We start from the raw sequence: 26,273 nt of genomic DNA on the forward strand, positions 1-26,273 counted from the left end.
TTCATTGTAATTGTTTTAATTGTCTGGCTTCTCTCTAGACTGGGAACTCACTGAGGGTTCTGACCAGTAACTGGCATATAGAAGGTGCTCTACACAAAATCACTGACTAAATGAAAAAGGACTTTCCAGTTGCCTTTCTAAGTTTTACAGATGGGAAAACCAAGGGCAAGGGTGAGTGGGAATGGGTCAACATCACACAGCTGAGTCTGACATGAAATGAAGCAACAGCCACCTCTACACCTTCCTGACCCAGGAGGGGCGCAGGACTTGACACACCAGCAAGGGGCCTGCCCCTCAGGTTGAAGTGTGGCTGCTGCCAGCCTATGCCACCCTCTGCCAGAGACCAGCTGTGAGGGTGCGGGCAAAGACAGCAACAGCACAGGTCAGTGGACGGGCTGGAGGCAAGGCCAGGTGAGCTCTTAGGCTTGACTCACAAAGCCTAAAGGATTGTGTGTGTGTGTGTGTGTGTGTGTGTGTGTGTGAAAGAGAGAGAGAGAGAGAGAAAGAGAGATGAGAGTGAGGTTAGGAACAGGTGGTGCCTTCCAGAGGAGCTCTGTTCCCTCCACCATACCTTCAGAAGCTGCTGCCTCCCAGTCCCAGGAAGCAGAGCACATAGATAGGGAATAAATACATGACCAGTGGGAGAGGCAAAATGCTAGAAAGCACCCCCAGCCCAGCTGGGTCTCTACCACCAGGACCCCTGCCCCTTGAGTCTGTGTGAAAGCCAGGCCCTCAGGCTCAGGCAGTCACCCCAGGAGAAAGGAGATCCCCACCAGGACCCAGTGAGAGGTAGACAGCGTGAAAGCTGAAGGAGCACCAAGGGGCCAGGTGGGGGAAGGGAGAGACTGGAGTATGCAGACACCCAAAGCCATCTCATGCAAGAAAAAGTTTCTACTCCCAAACCACCCCCCATCCCCATCATGCTCGGCCTCCCTCCTGCCCAGGCTTCCCCTCTGCTCAACAGAGAGCTGGAGGTAGGAGGGCCAACTCAGTTTGCTTGGCATGCTACTACTGGTCCCTAGGCCCCAGGGAGGCTAGCAAAGGACATCAACCCTCTGATGCTGCCACTCCTACTTCCTGGGATGCTCCTGCCCTCCCATTCCCCAAGAAACACCCAGGCCATGGAAGCACAGAACAGTCAGCTTCATGTTCTGGGAGCTGTTCCAGAGCCCTCCGCCCAAGGCCTCTGCCTGGAGCCATCCACCAGCATCAGTCAGGCAGCAAGCGGCCCAGTTCTGCTTCATCCAGCCGGTTGGTGGCCATGATGTGTTCCAGCTGCTGCCGGTAGCGCGCCAAGTCCTGCATGAAGTGGGGCACCCGGGTATTGTCCAGCACCCCATGGGGCCGCAGATGGTCTACATCCTCATAGGACACCTGCAAGAAGGAAGCTGGGCCTCAGGGATAGCCAGAGGTAGCACTGGCTTTCAGGTAGCTGGTCCCAGCTCCATACCGTGTACAAATGGTTCATTGCCCTCTGCTCCTGGAAGGCCTCCCTTTCCCCTCTGGATCCACTCCCAATGTTATGTACCCTCAGGCCTAGTCCTGGGTGTTTGTTCTTTCCCTCTCAACATCTTCCTTTATCATCTGTGCCCTACAACTCTACTCCTAATTCCAACCCAGCTTCTCCCCTCACCTCCAAACCTAGGTATCCAACTACCTCCTGAACACCTTCCCTGGGATCTCCTTCAGGCATCTCAGACCCCACACCAAACGCTGAACTCCTGGGCTCCAGCTTATGCCAGCCCCACCTTCCTCACAGGTTCCCTATATCAGCTTGAGGGAAGGGACCTGGGATATGTTACCCACCAAGTCAGGGTGGCTATTGAGTTAGAGGAATTCCACTCTCCGAAGAGCTTTCTGCAGCTTGCTCCTCCCTCTGCATGGCCACTGCCCAGTTAGACCAGACCAACATCAACTCCGCGGGAGTGACTGCAAAGACAGCTTCCTCCTCCGCCTGTGCTCCCCTTCCCTAGGCCTCTCTGTCTAATCCACCTTCCATCTAACATCCACAGGGAGCCTTCTAAAGCAAAAGTGACATTTCTCTGCCTAAAGCTCTACTGATACCCTGTTGCTTCAGGTGCAGTCTACCTTCCTCAGCCTGGTACAAACACCCAGAGCCAGACACTTGGTCCCTGGCCATTTCTCCGGCCTCCTTCCCAGGCTGTGTTGACTGCTCCCCAGGTGTGAATGCTCGCCTCCTCTGAGATGCAGCTAGCTACACACACCTGCAGTCTAGGTCAAGTACCTACTTTTGGCTGCCAGGCTGCCACTTCTCTTTTGTTCACCTCCACCCAGGTCTCCTCACCAGAGAAGCCTGGCACCTTGTCCTCAGTCGAGCAGCCATCAGAGGCTCAGGGAACACTGGTGTCACAAGGAGAGCTGGCTAGGATCTCTAGAGGGCACAGAGCCTCACCTTGCCCAGTGAGGTCAGCAACGGGAAGTCGATGGTCTGGCGGTGCCGCAAAATGCGCACGATGCCATCCAGGTACACCTGATCCTTGCTGAAGCAGCCTGTGGGCACCGGACGGCTGTGAGCCCCGAGGAACGAAGCCCCCCACCCTCACCCCGGGTCAGGGCACTCCCCCCCCCCACCCCGCACCCAGTCCTCCCGTTCAGGGCATCCCCCAAGCCGGCGCCGGCGCCCACCGGGCAGCGAGGTGTCTGTCTGGCCGCGCTTGGCACGCACGCAGTACTCCCAGCGCACGTCCGCGTCCTGCACGTAGCGCGCCAGGTCCTGGAAGAGCTGGCGGAAGGACATGCGCGAGGCACGGTGGATGGTGTAGTACAGCAGGGCGGCGCGCCACAGAAAGGGCTGCTTGCGGAAGAGCACGCTGTGCAGGCTGGCCAAGCCCTCCTCGGTGGGGTTCGCGGGCCGCAGCCCGTACTGCAGGCGGCCTTCCGCGCTGTGCCACGGCTGCCGCGCGTTGTTCACGCCCCGCAGGTAGTGAGTGCCTGCAGGGAAGGCGAGGGGAAGGAGAAACTGGGTAGGGCATAGGGGGACCAACTTGCCGGGCCCTGTCCTGCTACATCCTGCAGGACTTCTAGCCGGTGACTCCCACGCACTCCAGCCCCTAAACTCAGGCTCTCAGCAAGTTCTCCCCGCCCCCGCCCCCAATGCATACTCACCCAACCCCAGGCAACGGGAAGACCCTCCTCAGGTGAGCTTACACCCAAAGACTCAGAATCCCCCACACAAGAATCTTTCCGCATCCATTCAGGGCTACACACACAACTCTCCCAAATTCACACTGCCCCCCACGCCCCCAGGAGAGGTGTAGGAACTCACAAACCACCCCAGCCCCACATCCTGCATGCCCATATCATTTTGACAGTCATGCTGATGACCCCAGCGGAAAAACACCTTTTGCCCAGAGCCACAGGATTCTTGAGGAGGAGAGACAGACAGAAAGGAATACTAATTAGTGTCCCATGCTCTCCTTTTCAGCTCAGTCTATCCCTTCCTAAAACCTGGCTTTGTGTCCTCAACTAATTTTCTTCCTAGGATCTGGCCTTCCACCCACCCTCGAGGGCCTCCCTGTTGGTGGGGCTAGTGGGACCCTCAGGGTACTCTGGCCTGTCGGAGCCTCAGTAGCCTTGTCCCCACTGTCAAGGGAAGTCAGAGAGGAAGTAGAGCGAGGAAAAAATACCCAAAAGGAGCAAGAGATGGGAGTGAGCCCAGAGACTGGGCGGGCATGTTCTGGCCTACCTCTGGGAGCCAGAGGGGGTAGGTAGCTGCTCACGAAGGGAAAGGGCCCATCCTCCGGAAGGAAGGGGAAGAAAGAAACAGGGTGGGGTTACTGGGGCCCCAAGCTGCCCCCCACATCGTCCCAGTCTCCTCTCATCCTACCCACCCACCCACCTATCCACACCCTGACCTATCTCGTGCCGCAGCATGCCCTCCAACCAATACTGGCGGGCTCCAGTCAGGTTGATGGCCAGTGTTGGTCGGCTGTTCTCCACCATCATCACTGCCTGGGACAGCAGGTCTTCACTCAGCTGCACCACAACCTGCAGGTGGTAGTGAACCTAAACCACGGCAGCCAGCCCTGGGACCGGTATACAGGCGGACCCACTGATGCCTCAGGACAGCCAGGCCACACCCTTGGCCAGGGAACCCACCCTTCACCACCTCTGCTCAGAGCCAGCTGCCACCTCATTGGGACAGAGATAGGGGCTTGCCTGGGGTCACGAGCTGGCCTGGTGTGGAGCTGGGCCTGGCAGCCCGGTTTGGGGCACATACAAGAGGGGCCTCAAAGACAGGGCTAGCTCACCTCCCCGACGCAGCCCTCTTTCTGCATGTATTTGCGCACAATGGACCAGATCTGGCACTTGGTCAGCAGCTGGCCCCCCGTTGCAGCCTCAAAGTGTTCATAGGTACCAAACTTCTCCAGGACCGCCTCAATGATGCCAACTGCCTGTAACAGGGTTGCAGTGGCTGGTCAGACCAGGCCTCTTGGGTGATCAGGACCAGGGTAAGGTGGGCAGGCCAGACTGACCTGATGGATGAACTGTCCAGAAGCTTCACAGTACTTCTCCAGCACAGCCGTGGGCATGGGTTCCTGGTACTCGAACTGTGGGTTGTAGGTGTAATGGGACTGGAAGAACTTGTCCCGCTCACGGTCCATATTGGTTGGCCGTAAGGCCACCAACATGCAAGGGCTCTTGCTGGCACCACGGCCTGCATCCTTTCGAGTCTTAGCAATGTGAGGCAGGGAGGCCGCAGACCGCAGGGTGCCCCCACCTGGGTCCCGTGCCCGTCCAGGTGGGGCCCGACCCTGGGGGCCACCTCCCCGCCGGCCAGTACTATTTACAGTATAGGTGCTCTCACTGCGACGCATGTGGCCACGGTGGCCCAAGTGCAGCTCTGAGAAGGGCTGCAGCTCAGGCCTGGGCGGCAGAGCTGAGGGGATTGACAGAGCCAGGGGCAAGGCCAGGGACCGAGGCCAGGGGTACAGCAGTGTCCCATCTCGGTCTGAGGGCTTCAGCCGATGGCCCAAGGATGAGGGACTAGCTGGCGGGCTGGGGGGTGCCTGTTCATACACCTGAGCCCCTGAGTCCAGCACCATTCTGTCCTGGGGGTCACATCCAGCCGGGTCACTCCAACTCCCCACACTGTCGACTTCTGGGGACACAGAAGGGCATGTGGAGACCATTATGAGCCGGTGTGGCCTGAGCATCAGCAGGCCTTGCGCTCCACAATGCCCTGGCCAGGTGTTCAGTGGGCTCGGGGCCTGCCACCAGGGGTCTGGGTAGCTGCCCCTCACCCCCTTCCCGGTGTCCATTCCCTCCAGGCAGGCTCATCCAAGGAAGCTGGACTGGGGGAAAGCAGGAACTATGCACTCACCTAGATGGTGGTTCTGGAATCCCCTTAGCCTATGAGCTGCCGAGAGCAAGGCCCGAGCCCCAACTCGTGCTCAGCGCCCACCTAGACTGCGACCTGGTGGCGTAGCCCCAGCTGCCGGGAGGACAGCTGAGGGGGCCTCACTACCTTCAACCTGCCTTCCGCCTATGGCATTTTCTCGGTCTCACCCCTCGCATCCCATCTAGCTCCACCACCTCCTCCACCCCAGTTGGCCTCAGTCAGGTCGGGGGCCTGCATGTCCCTTGATTATGTTACTTCCTCCACCTGGAATGCGTCCTCTCTCCTCTGGGTCATCTGTTCAAATCCAAATTAGGATCAGCTTTTGGGGAGCAGAGGGAGACTTGAGCAAATTCAAGCCAATTCCTGGTCTGTCTCCTATCAGAGGCCTCTTTCTAGTGGTCATCCCAGGCCAGCGTTGGCATGTTCACCCCTTGCTCTGTACTAGGGCTCAGAACAAGCCAGTCTCTCCCCAGAGACTGTCTGAAGGCTCCAGACTTTGAACTCCTCTGCCTGCTCAGGGCCACAATTCCAGCATTTCTCCAACGCCATCAATCTCTTCCTCTCTACTGGATTCTTTCCATCAGCATAAATACATGCTGTTATTTCTGTCCTAAAAAAAACAAAACCAAACCCCCACTTGACCCCAAACTCCTCTAGCCCCACATCTCCCGCCAGCTGCTCATTATTGCAGCACAACACCCATCACCCATCTGTACACAGTCTCAACCCTTCTTTCCTCTTCTCTCTTACGTTTCACTCCAATTAGGTTTTTATCCCCACTCTCCATTAAAATTGAGCTGAATCTGACCAAGGTCATCAATGATCTTCATATTGAACAGTGCACAGGACATAATTAATCATCTCATCTTGGAAACATGTTCCCCACTTGGCTTCCCAAATACACTCAAACATGTTCTCCTACCTCACTGGCTGTTACCTCTTGGCCTTTTTTGCTCATCATTCCTATCTTCCTGACCTCTTAACACTGTAATGGCTCAGGACTTGGAAACTTCTATGGACACTTCTCCCCTCTTCTCCATTTATACTTACTCCCAGAGTGATTTCATCTGCTTTCATGTTTCAAATACATCAGCCCAGACTTCTATAAACTTCAGACTGGTGTTGCCAGTTCTCAATTCAACATCTTTACCTAAAAGTACAATAAGCATCTAAAACCGAACATGTCCCCTATCTGGAATGCTTCTCCCCATATAACCACAGGACTCACCTCTCCCACTTTCCTCAGATTTCTGCACAAATATGCTATTAGACAAGTCTCCTTGAATCACTATAAAATGGTGAACCTCCTCTTTCCTCTCCACCACAATCTTCCCTTCCCCACATTATTGGTTTCTGAAGCAGTTATCACCATATGATGCACAGTATAGTATAGTTATCTGCTTTCTCCTTTCGAATGTTCAACAGCTGTGTCCCCAGAACCCAGAACAGTACCTGACCCAGAGCAGTTGCTCAATAAATGAACCCAAGAGTACTTCTTCTCAGAACTGGAAACATTCCTTGTCCACACTATGTCTCCCTATCTAGATCTGGTCCCCTGCCCCCACCTCCCTTCCCTCTGCCTGGTGACCAGCTCTTTGAAAAGATTTCAGGCCTCAGACTTTACTCTTCTCAACCAACTGCACACTTCTCTGGACTCCTCACTGGTCTCTGGGCACAATCTCTGGATCAATCGCCTTCATCTCCACTCCCCCCTCTTTCATTCGACCTACGTCTTCGCAATTACCAAGAATACAACTGTTTCTTTCACTTCTTTTGCCACGATTGCCCTCGCAATGTCTCTGTAGCAAATTCCTGAGCATTCCTCAGGGCTCGGCTTGGGTCTCACCTCCTCCGGGAGGCCTTCCTGGCGTCTTGGAGGCTCCCAGTGTCTGGGCGGCTCCTTTACCACCCTAAGCTGTCACTGTCGGAGCCCAGATCCGTGTTTCCTCACCACCCCCTTAACTCCCTGAGGGCAGGGACAGGTCTGACTGACCCCCATGTCCCAAGCACCCAACACTACATGAGGAATGAATGAAAGATGACTGGGGAGGAGCCCGGGCACTAGGCGGAGTCTGGCGACAAATGAGAGGGTGTGGCCTGCGCCAATAAAAAACTCCCGGAGAAGGTAACGTGGAAGGGGAGCCAATGGGGACGGGGAGATAGAGGAGGGGCGTGACCTGCAGCCAATAAGAGGCGGAGGATGGGACAAGGGGCGTGGCCAGTGGAGGGCGGAGCCGGAGGACAATGGAGGGGGGTTCTCGGCTAGAGGAGTAGGGATCGCGTCGCGCGCCTCCGCGGCCTCCCGGGGGCTGGGGGTTCCGCCCGCGTACCGCGCCCCCACCTGTTCTCTCCTCTTCTCGCCACCGCCGTCCCCTCTCCGCAGCCACCAGTCGCCGGCCGCCCGGCCCGCGGGAGCCGACCGCTGGTGACGCACGCACTCGGGCGCGCGCACGCTTACGCGAAGGCGCGCGTAGTCGCGTCAATCTCGGCGGCGGCGCGCGCCCGAGGAGGCAGGGGCGGGGCCGGGCGAGCAGAGGGGCGGTGTCCGCCACCGGGTCACGCCCCTGGGCGCGGCCGTGTCTTAAGCCCGCCCCCTCCACGCGGGCCGGAGCGTTCCCGTGCGCCGGGTGCCCGGGGGCCTCGCGGTCAGGGCCTCCACACAGTGCCCTGGCGCGGACAGGGGGGCTGTAGTCCGCCTGTGGGGGCGGAAGCTCGGTACTTGGGAGCCGCGTCCACACCGGCCGACGCCAGGATACGGGAGGCGCCGCGCACACATCAGGGCCGGAGCCAGGGTACCTTAGGCGTTTCGCTGAGCGTGGACCCCCTAGTCATCGCATTTTTATTTCATCCGCCCTTCCCCAGGACACAATTCAGGCTCTGGGGGCCGTCCCTGTGTTCGGGGGCAGCCCGGGGTCAGGCACAGGGCCCCGAGGGAAGGCAGGAGGACAGCGTAGGCGTAGGTGCCGGCACGAGGCTGAAGAGTGCGCGGCGACCCGCGGGGGGCGAGGGCTGTGGGCCGGCCTGCAGGGAGCTGAGTGCGGCCAGGCGCTGCTCTCGGGACACGTCCCCGCGCAGGTCCAAGAGGGCAGAGACGTGATCCTCGCTAGGGGGCGCCACAGGGGTGTGTGTCACCTCCGCCCCACTCCTCCCAAGCCCGCCCCCGCTCCATCCCCCCCCCCAGTCTTCACACCTCACGTCAGGAAATTTTTGTCGCAGGCCTGCCACCTCGAGGCCAAGTAGCATGGGGTCGCGGAGGTTCAGCAGGTCCCGAAGAGCGAGGAGCACGGGCGCGCACTGAACACTCTCCTCCAGGCCCTGAGCACCGCGGAGTAGGTCTCGAGTCCCCCTTCGGCCCCCGCCCAACCACTGAGACTCCCGCCCAGCTGCTCCCCTAACGGACTCTCACCAAGCCGAGGAAGAGCTCCCGAAGCTGGGCCGCGTCGTGCTGCAGGCGCTCGGCCGCCCGGGTCCTCTCGTCCGCGCCTCGGCACACCAGGCGGCCCTGCATCAGCGCGCGCAGGTACTGCAGTACCACCGTACGTTCCGCCTCGGCCAGGAGCAGCTGCGGAGACCGCAGTGGGTCCAGCATGCCTTTTCCGTGGGCGCTTCCCTACTCCACAGTCTTCCCCTTCAACGCACCTGGACCGCAGGATTCCGCACGCGCCTGAAATCCTGGCAGAAGCGCTCCGTCCTCTTGCACACGTCGTCCAGCAGCTCTGGGCTCGAAAGCCACCGGCGTGAGGGCAGAGCCGTGAACAGGGGCTGCGGGATGGGGGAGCAGAAACAGGGCTGGAGGAACAACCAGACCTAGCATTCCTCCAGACCTAGCATTCATACACACGTGTATGCTGAATCTCTTCCTCCCACCCCCATCCCCACCTGAAGCCTTACCTGGAGCTCGGCCAGCAGCGCCTCCAACACCAGGCGGCAGACCCTTCTCTGCAACTCGTCCAGCGCTGCCTCCACCGGAGCCAAAGCTCCTGAAGCCACCCCGTCGGGCTGCAGGACTGACACTGAGGAGCTGGACAGACCGAAAGTTAAGGCTTCAGGACCAAGGCCAAGGCCCTCGCGGCCCTCTGTTGTGTAGCCACTCTGACGCCACCTGGTGGTGCAAGTGTGTGGCGAGATGGGGCAAGGGGGGGCTCTCAACCCTTCTGAAGATCTGGGGCTTGGATTAAGGACGGGAGTGGTGGGCTCAGACAGCTAGCAGGAACCCAACCAGACCTGCTTCAAATTCAAAATGTGACTTCGAGCAAGTCGTATCTTTTGTTCTCCGTTTGGGTAAAGAAAGAGTTTAATCTCAATCAGGAGGGAATAAAACTCATCATTAGCTTGTTTGTTCTCTCTGCCCTCACCACATAGAACATAAGACCAAAGAAGAAGGGAATTTTTTTTTCTGTTGTTTACAACTGTAACCTCAGACATTACCAGGCACAGAGTAGGGCCTTGATAAGTATGTGCTGAATAAACGAATAATTGATACAATGTGTCAGGCAGGCACTGTGATAGGTACTTCACATTTGTTATATGATTCTCAGAATCTACCATTATTACCCACATAGTGCTGATGAGAAAAACGAGATTCAGAGATTAGGTAACCCATCCAAGGTCACACAATTAGCAATTAGTAGAACTAAGATTGGACTGCCAGGGCTATGTGACTCCAAAATTTCTTTTTTTTTTTTTTAAGATTTTATTTATTTATTTATTTAAAGATTTTATTTATTAATGAGAGACAGAGCGAGAGAGAGAGAGAGAGAGGCAGAGACACAGGCAGAGGGAGAAGCAGGCCCCAGGTAGGAAGCCCGATGGGGGACTCGATCCCAGGACTCCGGGATCACGCCCCAAGCCAAAGGTAGACGCTCAACCGCTGAGCCACCCAGGCATCCTTGAGTCCAAAATATCTGATGACCTTTGTGTGGACTGGGTCCATATCTAATTGGGGTTCAGTAAGGGGTTCTGGGAGGGTGGCTTCTGGTACCTGAGTGCTGACTGGTGGTTGAGGGTGGCCAGTAGGTAGGGCACATAATGAGGGGCCATTGCTTCCCCCCTCACGTGGTCTCGGGAGAATCGGATCAGAGCATCACTAAAACTGCAAAAAGCAGAGGTGGTTCCTGTACCTGTCACTCTGGCACCCCCACAATCTGAGTCCAACCTCCAGCCCCACCTTCAAGAAACCCAAGACGCTGTTTTGAAGGAGCCCTTTCCCACTGGTGTGCCTTATTCACTCAGAACCCCTTTGGGCTTCCCCAGGAGCAGGACTAGGGGTCAGATGTGGGTCGACGCCTTGGCAGACCTCCTCAGGAATGTGCCCAGCTCTGATAATGCCATGGCATGCATCCGTTGCTGCAGTGACTCACTGACCAGGCTGGTCACGCGAATGTTCTCTTCTAGGATCTACAGGCAGAAATGGGTGGCAATCAGCAGGGTCCTAGTCCTGTTCTCCCTTTCCCCTATGGGAGCTTGCCACCTGCCTGGCCTCTTCCCACCCACCTGTAGCACTATGGCCGGCATAGGTGAGTGGTAGAAACCAGATGAGTCGGTGCCAGGTTCCTGCTCTCTGTTCCACTCAGCTACCTCCCCATCCAGTGCGTTCTGCAGCCACTGGGCCACATTTGCCTGGGGAAAGGGGCAGAAGGCAGCAGGATGTAGCAGGGCACTGATACTACTAGAGACAGGTAGACATACGACTCTAGATACAGGCCCACAGCTGGTGGAAGAGTTTCTCATACCCGGGGCCCAACTACTCACCTGGATTTGGGCCACAAATGTTGCCTCTAGCTGTTCAATGTTCTCCAGGGTCAGGAGGGGCTCCAGCTGAGACACGTCAGCCTCAGGCCCCAACTCGAGGCTCCCCATCATTTCGGGCCTGCAGATGGGTAGCCCGGTTTCACTCTGTGCCTCCAGCCTCTGATCCACCCACTTCCTGTTGCCCCAAGGGTACTGACCCCTGGTACACATGCAGTGCCCAATGCAGCAAGGTGAAGGCGTCAGAAGCACCTAGCTCAGGCCCTTCCAGGAGCTGCTGCAGACAGCGGCGCAGTCCATGGTGCAGGGTGTGCGTCCACAGCTGAACCACCTTGTAGTGTGGTGGGCAGCAGGGTGCTACTAGTGCTTCAGCTGTGGCCAACTCGGCTGGTAAAGCCACCCGCAGAGCCTCCAGCCACCCCTTCAGGGCCCCGGGCTCGAGCAGAAGAGGTGTCCCAAAGTGGGTTCTCTCCAGGCCCTCCTGTAATGCCTGCAGACAACGCTGCCGCCAGTCCCTGGGGGTCAGCTCCAGGGAGGGTGTGTACCCGGCATCGACTTCCGCTATGCGCACAGCAGCCACCAGCAGGGCTGGGTCCTCCCGTGCCAGCTGCCCTGCGGCCCCCGCAGCCACCTCCACAGCCTGGCCAAGAGCCTCAGCCAGAGGGCCCAGCGCCTCAAAGACTGGTAGCTCCAGGCCCCCCAGAGGTGCCCACGTCTCCTCTTGTAGCTGCTCCAGCTCCCGAAGGCACGCATATGCCTCCAAGAGCTGCTGGGCATCAATCAGGGTCCGTGTGTGGGCCACTGCTGCTGGCACTAGGAAGGGAGAAGATGAAACAGCCCTAAGTTTCAAACTTCCCACCTGTGCAATGGGCACAGCCATGGATACTGAGGCCCCTAGGGCTGGAGTGATGTGTAAAATGCATAATAACCAGGACAGCAGAGCACTGACCAATCTGAAAGGACCCAGAGAAGGGCCCAGAGGCCTACTGGGCCAGATATAAATTCTTGAGTTGATGGAGCAAGAGGAAGTCAGGGATCCTGGAGGCAAGGCAGGGAAGAACTCGTGGACCCTTGCTAGTGGCTATTTACCCATCCTATTAAGGAATCATTTCAATAACTTTGCAACCAGGGCGGTCAGAGCCACTTGACTGGGTCTCAGCCCTGAGTCCTACAACGCATGCTTGACAATCCCAGCATGAGCTGATTTGTATCCAGATTCCTCTGCCATCAGAAACCTGAGTCACTCTCTGGGAGGTCCCTGGGGTGTCCCTCCCATCTAAGGGTGACGCCCTTTGGTCAGTAATGGGCATGTACTGACTGACTGTTGAGGGGCTGAGGCCCAGGGCCCCTGCACACTCACCTGCCCACAGCCGGGGCAGCAGCTGAGACAGGACCTGCAGTTGCTTGTGCTGTGCAACCTGTTCCCGCAGCGGTTTTAGGGTCTGTGTGGTCTCTGCCAGATCCTGAAGCAACCCATGGGCCTGGCCAAGGGCCTCACGGGCTGCCTGCAAGGCCTCAGAAGCCTGGGCCAGCTGCCACACACCAATCTTCACGCCCTCCAGGTAGGACTGCACCACCGACTAAGGAGGGAGGCAGCCTGTGAGGCCTGGCCAGGCCGGCAGCCCACCCCCAGCTCTCCTTTCCCTTGACCAATGCCCACCTTGATGCGCGCTTCCAAGGAGCAGGTACGCTGAACCTCACGGCTGCGGTACTGGCTCAGTCTAGCCAGCTGTTCCGGCCGGTAGAAGATGCCCGAGGCCCATTTGAGTGCTGCTCCTCGGGCCAGCTGCTCCGCCCTCTCCTGCTCTGGCCACTCAGGCCCTGGGCAGGAAGAGCCTGGGCAGCCTCGTCAGTTGGGCAAGGCCGATGGGAAGTGGCCCAAACCTGTTCCCCTTCCTACTTCCTAGCCTGTCCCCCTAGGGCAGTCTGACCCATTCCTCTTGCTGCCCTATAGAGCACCGGCCAGACCTGGCAAGGAGGACCCAACCCCACCAATGCCATCTTTTTGGCCACCATCCCTCCCCTAGTCCACCCGGAAGGGCTCCTACCGGGAGGAATTGAGGGCTGCATTTCATCCTTGGTTGCTGAGTCCATGGCAATCCTTGGAGGAGCTGGAGATGAGGTAGGAGTCGGGGCAAGAGCCTGGGTTAGAGTGGGCAGAATGGGTGCTCCTGTGAGCTGCAGCCTCGGTCTAGGCCCCTCTGAGAAGGAGGAGGGGGTTTCTTGCCCAGCCCCCTCAGGAAACGGGAGGACTGGGTTTCTCAGTTTTGCCCCTGCAGATGCCAAGTGAGGCAGAGCAGACTCAAGCCCCTGCTGGCCCCAGCTCCAGCTCTGAACTGCAGAGGATGGTTTAGTATGGAACTCACCAGGCTTGACCAGGCATCCAGTTCCTTCTCCTTTGAAAACACTCTTTGGCCTTGAGGATGGCCCTCTCCCCCAGTCCTCAGGGCAAAGCAGGGTATTCTCTTCACTGGCTCACGAGGCCTGGGTGGCTCCAGCCTACACCCCAGCATGCAGCAGAATCCTCCCCAAGGAAGCCTCTGTACCACCTCCCCTGCCCAGGAGCACCCTCCTCCTTCGAAGGCCCCTCCTTCCCCAAGGCCAAATGCCCAGAAAGGAAGGAAGCTGAGTCTCTGGCCCTTTATTCCCAACAGGAAAGTGCATCTGCATTGTGGGATGGGGTGGGGAGGGCTGGGCGCCACTTCCTTGGGGGGAGGGGGTGTAGGAGTCCTGCCCAACCCATCCAGGACCTCTTACGTCCTGTGCTCAGGACACAGACTCATGTGAACTAGAAGGCCCTAATTTGGGGTAGAGAGCAGTGTGTGCAAATATGGGTGCAGACAACATCGCAGTAGGAAAACTGTGTTGATGGCTCCTCAGAGGGAGGGTAGGCACCCCTGCAGAGAACTGAGAGGCTGTTGTGAGGAAGGTGTGTGGTGGGTGATGGTAAGAGAGGGGTAGGAGGGCTCTGAAAGCTGTGTTTGTCTTGAGAGTTACAGGGGGCCATGGAGAGGACCACCAGGTAGTAATAATATAGTGGATGCTGGTTACCACCCAAATCCACCCTGCGGGACCACGCCACTTCTTCCCCTAGCTGTCCGGAACGTAGGTTGCTAAGATGTCACAGCTGAGTCTCTCACTCAAAGTCAGGGCACAAAGGCCTGATAACCTTGTCTGGACATGGACCACCTTGGAAGGGCCCCACCTCGGTTTCAGGGCTCCTAACAGGATGGCCTGAGACCTCTATTGTAACTGCATCACAGTTTAATTCACCTTTCTCCTCAATTTTGCGTGTCTTACTCCCTTACAGATGTGGATCCTCAATAAACTTCCCTGCAGACAGATTCCTGTCTCAAAGTCGGCTTCCCAGAGATCCTGACCTAAAGTAAATGATAATAAATATTGATGGTATCAAACATAACAAAACGGTACTAGCCACACCTAACCCTTTCTACCTGCCAGGAACTGCTCTAAGTGCTTTACTGACATGTGCGCATAGGTAAGCATGTTTGCATTGGTGGGAAGATGGTTACAATTCCATGGTCTCTGGGTACTGCAGGGTGGGGACGAGAGAAAGATGAGGCTGGGATCAGGGAAGGGGAATGGGAGTGGACACAAGTGGGCCCGCTAGCTGTACCCAGTGCTGGCTGTTTGGCAGGAACTGAAGGACAGCAATGGGGTCAGTTAAACCAAGACACTGGGACAGCTTCCAGGAGCAGGTTGGGGGAAACACATTGCGGTCATCAAGCAGCGTGGTCTCCTCTTCCGCAAAGGGGACAGGCTGGGTATGCCTGGAAGGTTCTAGCGGCTTTCCCTTCTCTACTGCCGGGGCTGCCCCCCTGACTTCCTCCACCTGCCCCTGGACCCTGTCCCCTCTCCCGGGATCCCCGGATTGTCTTCGTCCTCTTCGGCGGTTGGACATTTGCTGATGGTCCCCGAAGTTTTGCTGCCGTGTCCGCAGAGAGGAATTGCGCCGGGTTCCCTGGGAGGGCGCGGAGCGGAAGCGGAAACAGCGGCGCTGGCGCCGGCGGCCGGGTGGCCAGGAACGGAAGCGGAAGTGGCGGCGGCGCCGGCCTGGCCTGGCCTGGCTGAGGGGAGGCGGCGGGCGGGAGCGATGGCGGAGGCCGGGCCGCAGGCGCCGCCGCCCCCGGGCACCCCAAGCCGGCACGAGAAGAGCTTGGGACTTCTCACCACCAAGTTCGTGTCGCTTCTGCAGGAGGCCAAGGACGGCGTGCTTGACCTCAAGCTGGTGCGGCCTGGGCTAAGGGGCGCCCGGGAGGATGGTGGACCAGGCAGGCCCGGACCGGTAGTGGGAACCCCTGGGGCGGCCCCGCTGAGCCCTCGGAGGGCAAAGCGCCATCCGTGTGCTTTCTCACAGGCGGGAGGCCAGGAGCGGTTTCATTCATTCAGCCGGGGCCATTGGGCGTCCGCTCTGTGCCAGGCTCTGGGCTGCAGGCGGTGGTCCTCGTGGCCCTCCTCGGCTGGTGTGGGGACATCAGTTCAGACGGTGCCGGGCCTCCTCTGCCCCGCGGTCCCGAGCTGCTGCAGTGCCTGGGAGGGGGATTGGGACTCGGGCCACCCCTTTTCCAGAACCCTTCCAGACTAGGTCTCAAGGTAGCTGGGGGAACACCTGAGAGTGGGCCTGAGTATCCTGCACTCTGTTCTGTCTGCCAGGCAGCTGACACCCTTGCTGTGCGCCAGAAGCGGCGGATTTACGACATTACCAACGTCCTGGAAGGTATCGGGCTGATCGAGAAAAAATCCAAGAATAGCATCCAGTGGAAGTGAGTGGGGGCACCCGGGAGAGCAATGGCGTCTCCCACCCAGAAGTGGCAGGGGTGTGGGGAGGAGGACACAGGAGAGAGCAGGGGCCACGGGACCCAGAGTTCCTGGCAGCTCCTCTCAGCCCCACTCTCTGGGCTCAGGGGTGTGGGGCCTGGCTGCAACACCCGGGAGATTGCGGACAAGCTGATTGAGCTCAAGGCTGAAATCGAGGAGCTGCAGCAGCGGGAGCAAGAACTGGACAAGCACAAGGTGTGGGTGCAGCAGAGCATCCGGAATGTCACAGAGGACGTGCAGAACAGCTGATATCCTCCTGGCGGTCCCTGCTCCCGGGGAGTGGGCAAGGGGCCCTCTAGTCCAGCTGGGTTTGCTCTGTGGTGCCCTAGGCACTGTCCCTCTTGGGAGGATGATCCTGCAACTCCTGGGCAGGTCCCTGCCTTGGCCTCCCTCCTCAAACTCAAAGCCCCTCCCCAACCAACCGTGGTCTGTGATTCTTCCCTATGTAGACCCCAGGTCCCAGGACTTTGTCTGAGAGCTTTCATGTCAGATCTCTGCTAAAGAGCTGGGTTTTCTCTGTGGTCTGCCATTTGTCACCATAGGCAGGGCATCAGCCGTTCTCCTTAACCCCCACACCTTGGCCTACGTGACTCATGAGGACATCTGCAGATGCTTTGCTGGTGAGCAGAGCCTGGGTAGGGGGACATGGGGGTGGGGCTGGGCTGAGCCACAGCCTTGAGCAGTGGGCTCAGTGCCCAAGGAGAGTTTAGTCTCTTAAGAGGGTTCCATAGGCTTGCCCAAAGAGGAACCAGGCAGGGTAAGTCCTGGGTTTGAGGGTCACCAGGACTCCATGAAGACAAACCATATTGAAAGGGTACAAGAGTTCTGGGCTGGGTCCCTAGGTCAGTCCCCATCTGCACTGTTCCCTGGGCTTGGCTTCTCGGACATGACAGAGGCATAAGGGGGACAGAGCATGTGCGTACGCATATGCATGATGTTCCCTTGCAATCTATCAGTTATTTGCATTACAAATACAGGAACTGCTCCTTCTTCATCCTGCATCCCCTAAACTAGTTTGGAAAAGGAACATTGGCCTTGGCCAGAACATCTTCTAGGGACCAGCCCCATCAATCAAGGAGTGAGATGCCTATGGCCAGCAATCCTTCAGTCCACACGTTTGAGCCCAGATTTTCTGGTTACTAACCCTTGGGCTCTTGGGAAGAGAAAAGCTTTAGTTTTCTGCCTCAGCCACTGTGGTGGGGGTCGGGTGAGGCTTACTATCCTAAGAGACCATGATTTCCTCCCTTGCTCAAAGGAATAGGTACCCCTATTCTCAGATTAGATTGAGCCCATGGGCCCTGACTCCTCTTCCTTGTCATTCTAGGAGATACCCTCTTGGCCATCCGGGCCCCATCGGGAACCAGCCTCGAGGTGCCCATCCCAGAGGTGGGTGCTCAGCCCAAGCAGGCGGGGTTGATTGAGGGCGGGTGCTGGCTGTGGAGCCCGATAAGTCCCGGGTGGGGCAGGTAGGGGGTGGCCTGGACTTGGGGTTTATCTAGAAGAACGGGCAGCCTAGGGTGGGAGAGGACACTGGCCCCGGCCCAGGGTTAGGCTGGCAGGAGCCAAGCCTGCTTCTCATTCCGCCTGTCCCTTACCCCCCACCTCCAGGGCCTCAATGGACAGAAGAAATACCAGATTCACCTGAAGAGTGTGAGTGGCCCTATTGAAGTGCTGCTGGTAAACAAGGAGGCATGGAGCTCACCGCCTGTGGCAGTGCCTGTGCCACCACCAGAAGATCTGCTCCAGAGCCCACCTGCTGTCTCTACCCCTCCACCTCTGCCCAAGCCTACCCTGGCTCAGCCCCATGACACCTCACGCCCAAGCAGTCCCCAGCTGACCACCCCCACCCCTGTCACTGGCATCACTGAAGCCCAGGGGGTGCCCGGTCCAGCAGCTGAGATCGCAGGTGAGGTAATAACAGGCAGCTGGTGATAGAATGATTTCTGGGGCCCGGAAGGCAATACCTCTGTGTTGTGGAATGCGTGCTCAGAGTTGGAAGAGACCTTGGGGAGGATGTCCTTTTCCTAACCTCCAGCTGGCCTCCCCTTGCTGTGGTCATAAATGAGCCCTTTCTAATAGGCTCTGATGGTGTGAAGGGATATTAGTGGTAACAGTTTTCCCCAAGTCCACTTGTGTCTCCATTCAGCCCCCCTTGAAGTGTGGTCACAGGAGTCATGTCATTCATGAGTCTCTATCCTGCAGGCCTCATGCTCCTGTCTCCTTTGGTGGCTCATTTCTGCATTACCTCTGCAGGGCGCTGGCCAGGGGCAGGGTCGGGGGGACTGGCAGTGCTTATCTCTCCTTGGGCCTGGGAACCGGGACTCTTGTCACCCCTACTGTGGGTTCTAGCACAAAACTTCAGTATCCCACTTCCTGCTCCCAAGTGACTGGGTTCAGGGGATCTGGTTGCAGTGAGTGGTGGCCCTGGAACGGACAGCAAGGACGGTGGTGAGCTTGGCTCCCTCCCACCGGGCCTGGCAGCCCTGGACACTCGGCCGCTGCAGTCCTCTGCCCTACTAGACAGCAGCAGCAGCAGCAGCAGCAGCAGCAGCAGCAACAGCAGCTCATCCGGACCCAACCCTTCTACCTCCTTTGAGCCCATCAAGGCAGACCCCACAGGAGGTGAGTGCATGTTCCCTGAGGGGCAGGGAATCTGGCCGCAGCCACTTCTAGGTCAGAAACAGCTGGGGCTGGAACCTAGCTCTCCTGTCTCCTCAGCCAGAGCTGGCCAGCCCCCACATCAAACCTTGTTTTGACCCCAGAGCTCTGCCAGTCTGAGTGAGGAGCCTGGGCTCCACAGAACTCCCAGGCCCCTCTCAAGCCTTGCCTCCACCCCCACCGCCCTACCTCCCCACTCCCTCCCCGGGCACTCAGGTGTCAGGAAGGCATAATAGCTGTCCTGGGGATGGGGTGTGGGAAGGCACTCAGGCTTCAAAAGTGGGGGCAGTGTCTTCCCAGGGGACGTGATGTCATTTGCCTTGAGTCTTCTTTTTATCCTGCGATTTGGGTATTCGCTTCTAGGACTCGTTCTCCTCAGCCCACAAGCACCAGTCTTTTCTCACTGACACTGTCCTCTGTGTTCCCTCTCTCACCTTCACTGGGTCCTTAACTGAAACTAGCTTTTCTCTGTCAGTGTGTACCCTACTATTGGCCCTGGTCCCTCAGGCCTGACACCTGCACATCATTCTGCTTCCATCTCCTCTTCGCTTTGCATTAACTGAGTTTTGTCTCAGACATCTCCCATCGCTGCCTTCATGTCCTCATACTCAGGGTCATTACTGGCTACCTCTGTCCTGAATTCTTCGGCATCTTCCGCTCTACCCTGACTGATAGGGTTGTCTGAAACACAGGTTGTGTGTGCCATTTCTGAGTTTACAGAGTACCTCCAACAGCTTCTTAAGGGCTGGTGGGTAAGAGCAGAGCCCCCTCACCTGGTATGTGCAGTCCTCGTGCACCAGCACTCTGCTAGTTTAATTTTCCCCTGCTTCACACGTGTGTCCTCCAGTCAGACCTTTGTAGCAGACTTGTCACCCTGTAGCACCAGCGCCTATCGAATGTCTGCCTGCTTTGCCAGATGACCTGGTCCCGGGTGTGGTCGCTGAGCCTAGCATTGAGCAGGTGCTCAGCAAGGGCAGGAGTGAGTGGGGCAGCCGCCATCAGACAGGGCATACCTACTGAGCCCGTGAAGGGAGGGGTCTGCTGCCTTTCTGCAGCACTTCTGAGTTAGAAGGGCCGTATCAGTCACCTGCGATGAGCCTTTAGTACCCTGGGTACTCAGGAGTTCACATCTAGCCAGGGAGACTGACAACGCCAGCTTGGCCTGGGGCATGCCCTCCACCTCCAGCTGTGTGGAGCCCCAAGATGGGTGGTAGATCTGAGGAAGGTGGGGGCTGGAATGGGACCAGACTGGATCTCTGTGCCCTCCAGCATGGCTTTCTTGTCTTTCAGTTCTGGAACTCCCCAAAGAGCTGTCAGAAATCTTTGATCCCACAAGAGGTAGGTCTGCACTCTTCCGTGGGGTAAGGGTCTCATGGTTGTTTTCTTGCACTTCTGAGGCCCTGTGATTGCGTTTGGTACCTGGACAAAAAGTTCTTGATGGGGGGGTGGTGCGTGGAGGGCCCTCTTCATGGGCTTTGGTGGGTGGAGAGCCAGGAGCCAAAATGTAACCCAGCTTTTCCTCCCTCCAGAATGCATGAGCTCAGAGCTGCTGGAGGAGCTGATGTCCTCAGAAGGTGGGTGGCCCAGGAAGGTGGAGGGTGGGGGTGGGAGTGGGGGCTGGGCAACTGCTGGGGGCTGTGCTTGGCCCAGGGCCTCAGCCTGGTGCTCTCTGCAGTGTTTGCCCCCCTCCTCCGCCTATCTCCACCCCCCGGAGACCACGATTACATCTACAACCTGGACGAGAGTGAAGGTGTCTGTGACCTCTTCGATGTGCCTGTTCTCAACCTCTGACTGACAGGGACATTCCCTGTGTGGCTGGGACACAGACTGTGTGACCTGGGGGCTGCCTGAGGACCTCCCCTGCTCTACCCCTACACGGCTTGAGAGCCACAGACTCCTGGCTTCCCCAGCCTTCCCTCACTGCAGTTCTGATCAAAACTCCCACTCCTGCACGAGTAGAGCACCTGTACCGTGCTAGGAAAGCAGGGGAAAGGGGCTCAGCCCCCTTCACCATGGAGCCAGAGCGTTTGCCTCTCCTTTTCTGGGGCTTTCCCCCACCTCATGCCCTCTCCGAGCCCTCTCAGAGCCAAGGCTCGGCTGCCACTCAGTGGCACAGATCTGAAGACCTGCCATCATCCCCATAGAGCAGCTTGTCCAGCCCCACTGCCCTGTTCCAGCCAACGCCTCCCACTCTGGGGAGGAAAGCTGAGGGTGGAGCCAGATGCTTGCCAGCACCACTCCGAGCCTCCTTCCCTTCTCCCCACCCCTGACCCTGCAGCTTCCCCTAGACCTCTCCTGTGTACCCCTCATCTGCTGGACCTTTAGCTCTGAGTACCTATGGGGGCGGGGGGAGGAGAATGGCTGTCAACCAGAAGGAACAGAGAGGTCTTTAGCTAGAAATCTGGGCAGGTGAGCCCCTGAGGATTGGCCCAATCTCCTGCTGCCCTGTAGACCAACCCTCCCTTCTTGTTTATTCATTTACCCTCATTTAGAGCCATTTGCAGAGATTTAGAAAGATTTGCAGTAACGAATGGATTCCTATATAAAGATTATTTTTATACTTTTTGCAGCAAAAGAAAATTGTAATATTTGTACAGTATCCAAGTGAATAAAAGACCATGCCTAAGGCTATCTCTGATCTGGTTCTTTCAGGGCCCCTCCCTGCAATTCTGCTGGATTGGTGGTGGGACCGGGCGGGTCACCTTTGTTGGAAAGGGAGGTGTGGCTGTTGCGGTATCCCGCCCTCCCCGCCCCCACCTGGCGCACCTAGGGGCGGGGCGGGGCTGCCGGGGCGGGGCAGGGCAGGCGCCTTCCCACGGGACTCCAACCCGGAACTAGTCTCGGCTCCCTTGGGAAGGCCGCGGCCCCTGTCCAGGAGCCGGAGCCTGACCCGTGAGTGCGGGCCACGGGTCCAGGCCTTGGACAGAGGGACACCCTCGTTCTCGGAGGCACCAGACCAGGCGCTTCCTTGGCCGGACGTTGGACGGTCTGGAAACTACAGGCGCTCCTGCTCCGGCTGGACCATGGCGCCCCCGCGGAACGTGGTGAAGATCGCGGTCCAGAAGCCTGACGCCATCCCGCAGCTCATCCGACTGGACCAGGTCACTCGGCCTGTCTGGCCTCCATTCATCCCACCACCCACCACCAGGTCGCCCCCTTCCCCTCGGAACCGCCAGGTTCCTCCCCACATCTGCCCCACAAGTGACCTCTCCGCTTGCAGGCAAAGCCCCTGGCCGCCGTTGTGAAGGAGGTGTGCGACGCGTGAGTGCAGGCCAGCCAAGCTGGGGAGGGGAAGGGAGGGGAGGGGAAGGCAGGAAGGAGGGGCGCCCTCTACCTACCTGAGCCTCCGCTCCCCACTCCTCGCAGGTGGAGCTTGAGTCACTCGGAACGCTATGCCTTGCAGTTTGCTGATGGGCATAGGAGATACATCACTGAGAACGTGAGTCTCCCCACACCCCCCACACGCCCCGCCTCCAGGCCCCTATCCCACCGTGTGATACCCCTCACTTCCAACCCACCTGATCTTGATTGCTCAGACTCATCCCACTGGAATGTGATCTTTCTTTTCCTGACTCCCTCACCAACAACCCCGATTAACAAGTCTTCAGAGCCCTTCTTGACTTCTCTCCCTTTCTCTCCATCTTCTCCAGAACCGCACAGAGATCAAGAATGGCAGCATCCTGTGCCTCAGCACTGCCCCAGTAATGCCCTTCCTGACCCCACCCCACTCCCTGCCCTTCTCTGCCACCTTGCCCCACTCTGGAGGGCCCCATCTAGTGGACATCTGAGACCCCACACCTCCAGTTCCTGCTCCTTCCACCCAGCCTCCTCACCTCTCCTACCCCTGCCAGGACCTTGAGGCTGAGCGGCTGTTGAGTGGGCTGCAGAGTGGGAGTCGTGAAAGGCGTCGGGAAACTCTGCAGCACCTTGTCTTGCTGGCCCCAGATGTGACCTTTGCCCAGGAGGTCATCAGCCGTGATGGGCTTCAGAGACTAGGCACTATCATCGAGGATGGGGATGAGTGAGCACAGGACTGTGGTGGGTGGTGGACACGGTGGGGCTAGGGATCCTGGTCTGGCCCTGCTCAACTCCAGATGTGCCCCCAGCTTAGGGGAGGTGCTGACCCTCACGCTGAGGGCCTTCTTGGAGCTCATGGAACATGGCATGGTGTCCTGGGAGACGCTCAGCATCCCCTTTATTAGGAAGGTGGGTTGGCTTTTCTAGGGGCAGCAGGTGAGGGCAGTGGGGTGGTGTCAGGGTCTGGCCTTCCATGGTGGTGAAATGGTAACAATCCCTATCCCTGTTACAGGTGGTGTCCTATGTGAACATGAACCTGATGGATGCATCTGTGCAGCCTCTGGCCCTCAGGCTGCTAGAGAGTGTGACCTTGAGCAGCCCTGCCCTGGGCCAGCTGGTCAAGAGTGAGGTGCCACTGGATAGGCTGCTGGTGCACCTACAGGTGTAAGTGTCTAGAGGTGGGGTTAGAATACCGATGAAGGGAGTGGAGCCAGACCCTGAATAGCCAGCTGAGCCCTCTTCTTGCCCCAGGATGAACCAGCAGCTACAGACCAAGGCTATGGCATTGCTGACAGCCTTGCTACAGGGGGCCAGCCCCACTGAACGTAAGGTTAGTGTCGTATCTGGTGGCTGGATGGGGGAGGGGGCAGGGGCAGGAGCTGGCAGTCACTGTGCTCCATCCTGGGACCGCAGGATGGGTGTTCATGGTGGGGTTAAATCACCTAAGCCCCCTTCCCACCTATCTCAGCACATGCTTGACTACCTGTGGCAGAGAAACCTCCGCCAGTTCATCTATAAGGTAGGAAGGACTGGGCTAGGCAGTCCCCTCCCCACTTTTCCTCCCCCCCGGAAGCCTACACTCACACTTATGGACTGGTTCTTTTCCAGAATATCATCCACAGCGCAACACCACTGGGTGACGAGATGGCTCACCATTTGTATGTACTTCAGGCCCTTACATTGGGGCTGCTGGAGCCACGCATGCGGACGCCACTGGACCCCTACAGCCCAGTGGGTGCCTTTGGGGTACACAAGGCTGGGGTAGCTAGAGCACAGCCTTGAATCTATGATTCTGACACCCCCTTATCCCATGATGACCACCCCAGGAACAGCGGGAGCAGCTGCAGGCCCTCCGCCAGGCTGCCTTTGAGTCGGAGGGGGAATCGCTGGGTGCTGGGCTAAGTGCCGACCGTCGCCGTTCCCTCTGTGCCCGCGAGTTCCGAAAACTGGGCTTTTCCGTGAGCGACCCTCCCTAGCTCCCTACCCCTGCCTTACCCCAGGGCTGCTGTTGTTCCAGAGGCCTGGGGCCCTTATTGCCTGTCCCACTTCCCCCAGAACAGCAACCCCGCGCAGGATTTAGAGCGCGTGCCCCCTGGCCTGCTGGCCCTGGACAACATGCTCTACTTCTCTAGACACGCACCTAGTGCCTACAGCCGGGTCAGTAACAGGGTGGGTGGGATACAGCAGGATGCCCACCTAAGCAGGGTCCCCATGGCCTTGGCTGTGCTCCCTGTCCCATTCTCTTTTTCTATCACCCCAGTTTGTGTTGGAGAACAGCAGCCGTGAGGACAAGCACGAGTGCCCCTTTGCCCGGAGCAGCATCCAGCTAACTGTGCTGCTGTGTGAGCTGCTCCGCGTTGGGGAGCCCTGTGAGTGGGACTGGGCACAGCGTGTCTGGGAACGGGGGACGGAAGGGCAGAGAGGGCCAGGGGCTGCACACACTTTCTCCCTGAGCCCTTCCTGCCCCCCTGCTCCAGGCTCCGAAACAGCCCAGGACTTTTCACCCATGTTCTTTGGCCAAGACCAGAGTTTCCATGAGCTCTTCTGTGTGAGCATCCAGCTGTTGAATAAGACCTGGAAGGAGATGCGAGCCACCCAGGAGGATTTTGACAAGGTGGATGGGGTGGAAGCAAGGAGACCTGAGCCAGGGCAGGGGCTGTTCTGAGTAGGGTTCCAGAGCACAGCCCTGAGCTGAACTTGGTGGCTCCAGGTCATACAAGTGGTGCGGGAGCAGCTGGCCCGCACTCTGGCCCTGAAGCCCAGCTCCCTGGAGCTTTTCCGAACCAAGGTGAATGCACTCCCCTATGGGGAGGTGCTGCGGCTGAGGCAGACAGAGCGGCTCCATCAGGAAGGCACGCTGGCCCCTCCCATACTGTGAGTTGGAGGGAGTGGGTCCCCGTCCTGGCCCCCCTTCCTTCATGCCCCAGATGCCTTGCCCCAGGTCAGTCCCAGTCAGCAAGCTTTCCCCTTACCTTCCTCCCCGCCCAGGGAGCTACGGGAGAAGCTGAAGCCAGAGCTCATGGGCCTGATCCGCCAGCAGCGTTTGCTCCGCCTCTGTGAGGGGACACTCTTCCGCAAGATCAGCAGCCGGAGGCGCCAGGGTGGTTGAGTGGGCAGAGGGGTCCAGAGAGCAGCTGGGTTGGGGTCAGGCCACTCTTGTCATTCCTTCCCTCTTCCTTTCTGCTCACAGACAAACTGTGGTTCTGCTGCCTGTCCCCCAACCACAAGGTGCTGCAGTATGGGGATGTGGAGGAGGGTGCCAGCCCGCCCACCCTGGAGAGCCTGCCTGAGCAGCGTAAGGAGGACGGGGCAGGGGGCAGGGTCAGCCACTTGCCCTCTCCGGGCCACACCTGTCCCGGGACTGCCTGGGTCCCAGAGGTTAGCCCAGCCTTCTTCCTGCAGTCCCTGTGGCCGATATCAAGGCACTGCTAACAGGGAAAGACTGTCCCCATGTCCGGGAGAAGGGCTCAGGGAAACAGAACAAGGTGAGTGCAGTGGAGGCTGGGGGGCTCCTTCCCCTACTTCCTACCCACACCTGCCCTGATCCCCGCTCTGTGCTCTCCACTGCCTGGCTCCCCCAGGATCTCTATGAGTTAGCCTTCTCAGTCAGCTATGACCACGGGGAGGAGGAGGCATACCTCAACTTCATCGCCCCATCCAAACGGGAGGTGAGTATCTGGGGCAGGCCGAGCCAGTTTGGGCGGGCGGGCCAGGGAAAGAGATGGGAAGCCCTCACGGGCTGGCCCCGTCCCAGTTCCACCTGTGGACAGATGGGCTGAGTGCCCTGCTAGGCAGTCCCATGGGCAGCGAGCAGACTCGGCTGGACCTGGAACAGCTGCTGACAATGGAAACCAAACTGCGGTTGTTGGAGCTGGAGAACGTGCCCATTCCCGAACAGCCACCTCCCATCCCTCCACCCCCCACCAATTTCAACTTTTGCTACGACTGCAGCATCACGGAACCCTGACAGTGAGATTGGCTGTGGGCCACAGCTGCTGGCATTGGGGACCATGAAGGGCGGAGGGTGGAGGAGCCCAGACACCCTGACCAGCAAGAGGCTGCCGCAAAAATAAAGTCCACTTGACTCTTGGGTGTGTGTCCAGCCAGTTCTGAGACTGTGGGCCAAGCCTGCCTTCAAACTGAGCTTGCAAATGAGTTGGGGCATCAGGCCAAGGTCACTGCTTGGGGCCACAAACCCGGGCAGTGGCAGTTGAGGGGCTGGTGTTCTGAATGAGGGCCTGGAGACAAGCTGGCCCTATTGTCCTTCCACAGGAGGAGTCCTCAGCCTTCTTCCATGCTGGGTCTGCAGAGAGGGATGGCCTATGGTCTGCACACCAGCCAGCTGAGGGCCAAGTGGCAGGGTGGCAGG

At 58.4% G+C, this 26,273-nt stretch overlaps 5 protein-coding genes and 2 long non-coding RNA genes across 38 annotated transcripts in view; 3 read left to right on the forward strand and 4 right to left on the reverse strand.

Moving 5' to 3' along the window:
* MATCAP1 (microtubule associated tyrosine carboxypeptidase 1) lies at positions 1-7,857 on the reverse strand. 20 transcript variants are annotated; one of them, XM_072814771.1, is made up of 10 exons: positions 7,209-7,612; positions 6,413-6,512; positions 5,627-5,972; positions 5,043-5,122; positions 4,497-4,571; positions 4,272-4,415; positions 3,876-4,008; positions 2,647-2,952; positions 2,414-2,511; positions 1-1,374 (listed from the first exon to the last, which is right to left on the reverse strand). In XM_072814771.1, exons 4-10 carry the CDS (start codon positions 5,064-5,066, stop codon positions 1,210-1,212), a joined length of 945 nt encoding a protein of 314 aa, XP_072670872.1. In that variant the 5' UTR covers positions 5,067-5,122; positions 5,627-5,972; positions 6,413-6,512; positions 7,209-7,612; the 3' UTR covers positions 1-1,209. The 20 variants fall into 20 exon arrangements, with proteins under 20 accessions (XP_072670872.1, XP_072670888.1, XP_072670789.1 ...); XM_072814787.1 differs by lacking the exon at positions 5,627-5,972; XM_072814688.1 differs by having other exon boundaries at positions 4,497-5,122; positions 7,209-7,609.
* On the forward strand, positions 7,639-9,692 carry LOC140627005 (uncharacterized). Its single transcript, XR_012025978.1, has 2 exons — positions 7,639-8,154; positions 8,579-9,692. It is a non-coding gene; the product is annotated as an uncharacterized lncRNA (long non-coding RNA).
* EXOC3L1 (exocyst complex component 3 like 1) lies at positions 8,185-13,775 on the reverse strand. 4 transcript variants are annotated; one of them, XM_072814558.1, is made up of 14 exons: positions 13,477-13,775; positions 13,159-13,252; positions 12,771-12,931; positions 12,471-12,690; positions 11,311-11,923; positions 11,114-11,231; positions 10,856-10,981; positions 10,659-10,759; positions 10,344-10,454; positions 9,254-9,383; positions 9,002-9,124; positions 8,769-8,924; positions 8,553-8,677; positions 8,185-8,465 (listed from the first exon to the last, which is right to left on the reverse strand). In XM_072814558.1, exons 1-14 carry the CDS (start codon positions 13,621-13,623, stop codon positions 8,276-8,278), a joined length of 2,415 nt encoding a protein of 804 aa, XP_072670659.1. In that variant the 5' UTR covers positions 13,624-13,775; the 3' UTR covers positions 8,185-8,275. The 4 variants fall into 4 exon arrangements, with proteins under 4 accessions (XP_072670659.1, XP_072670654.1, XP_072670669.1 ...); XM_072814553.1 differs by having other exon boundaries at positions 12,771-12,946; positions 13,477-13,771; XM_072814568.1 differs by having other exon boundaries at positions 13,159-13,221; positions 13,477-13,616.
* E2F4 (E2F transcription factor 4) lies at positions 13,008-21,238 on the forward strand. 2 transcript variants are annotated; one of them, XM_072814832.1, is made up of 12 exons: positions 13,008-13,232; positions 14,421-14,609; positions 14,769-15,359; positions 15,785-15,894; positions 16,036-16,197; positions 16,526-16,569; positions 17,274-17,335; positions 17,558-17,855; positions 18,362-18,571; positions 19,898-19,945; positions 20,137-20,181; positions 20,283-21,238. In XM_072814832.1, the coding sequence occupies exons 3-12, from the start codon at positions 15,039-15,041 to the stop codon at positions 20,396-20,398; spliced, it is 1,416 nt and encodes a 471-aa protein (XP_072670933.1). In that variant the 5' UTR covers positions 13,008-13,232; positions 14,421-14,609; positions 14,769-15,038; the 3' UTR covers positions 20,399-21,238. The 2 variants fall into 2 exon arrangements, with proteins under 2 accessions (XP_072670933.1, XP_072670938.1); XM_072814837.1 differs by lacking the exons at positions 13,008-13,232; positions 14,421-14,609 and having other exon boundaries at positions 15,167-15,359.
* Positions 21,143-24,773, reverse strand: LOC140626999 (uncharacterized). The gene is made up of 2 exons (XR_012025976.1): positions 22,441-24,773; positions 21,143-22,014 (listed from the first exon to the last, which is right to left on the reverse strand). It is a non-coding gene; the product is annotated as an uncharacterized lncRNA (long non-coding RNA).
* On the forward strand, positions 21,407-25,994 carry ELMO3 (engulfment and cell motility 3). Of its 5 annotated transcripts, none has more exons than XM_072814527.1 (20): positions 21,407-21,708; positions 21,828-21,868; positions 21,974-22,046; positions 22,258-22,308; positions 22,459-22,628; positions 22,714-22,813; positions 22,917-23,068; positions 23,156-23,234; positions 23,373-23,423; positions 23,513-23,635; positions 23,731-23,862; positions 23,960-24,061; positions 24,165-24,273; positions 24,382-24,518; positions 24,615-24,778; positions 24,893-24,960; positions 25,095-25,199; positions 25,307-25,389; positions 25,486-25,572; positions 25,659-25,994. In XM_072814527.1, exons 1-20 carry the CDS (start codon positions 21,631-21,633, stop codon positions 25,869-25,871), a joined length of 2,118 nt encoding a protein of 705 aa, XP_072670628.1. In that variant the 5' UTR covers positions 21,407-21,630; the 3' UTR covers positions 25,872-25,994. The 5 variants fall into 5 exon arrangements, with proteins under 5 accessions (XP_072670628.1, XP_072670623.1, XP_072670634.1 ...); XM_072814522.1 differs by having other exon boundaries at positions 21,408-21,708; positions 24,893-25,005; XM_072814533.1 differs by lacking the exon at positions 23,960-24,061 and having other exon boundaries at positions 21,408-21,708; positions 24,893-25,005.
* Positions 25,603-26,273, reverse strand: part of LOC140626942 (uncharacterized) — a 17,220-nt gene continuing 16,549 nt past the window's right edge. For 4 of the 5 annotated variants that reach the window (XR_012025917.1, XM_072814861.1, XM_072814852.1 and 1 more), the window contains one exon: positions 25,607-25,739. The gene's annotated coding sequence lies outside the window, so the exon portion shown is untranslated. Of the gene's footprint in view, positions 25,743-26,273 lie in introns of all 5 variants that reach the window. The other variant, XR_012025925.1, reaches the window with a different exon arrangement.

The sequence above is a fragment of the Canis lupus genome, chromosome 3 (assembly GCF_048164855.1).
Source record: "Canis lupus baileyi chromosome 3, mCanLup2.hap1, whole genome shotgun sequence".
Lineage (NCBI taxonomy): Eukaryota > Metazoa > Chordata > Mammalia > Carnivora > Canidae > Canis > Canis lupus.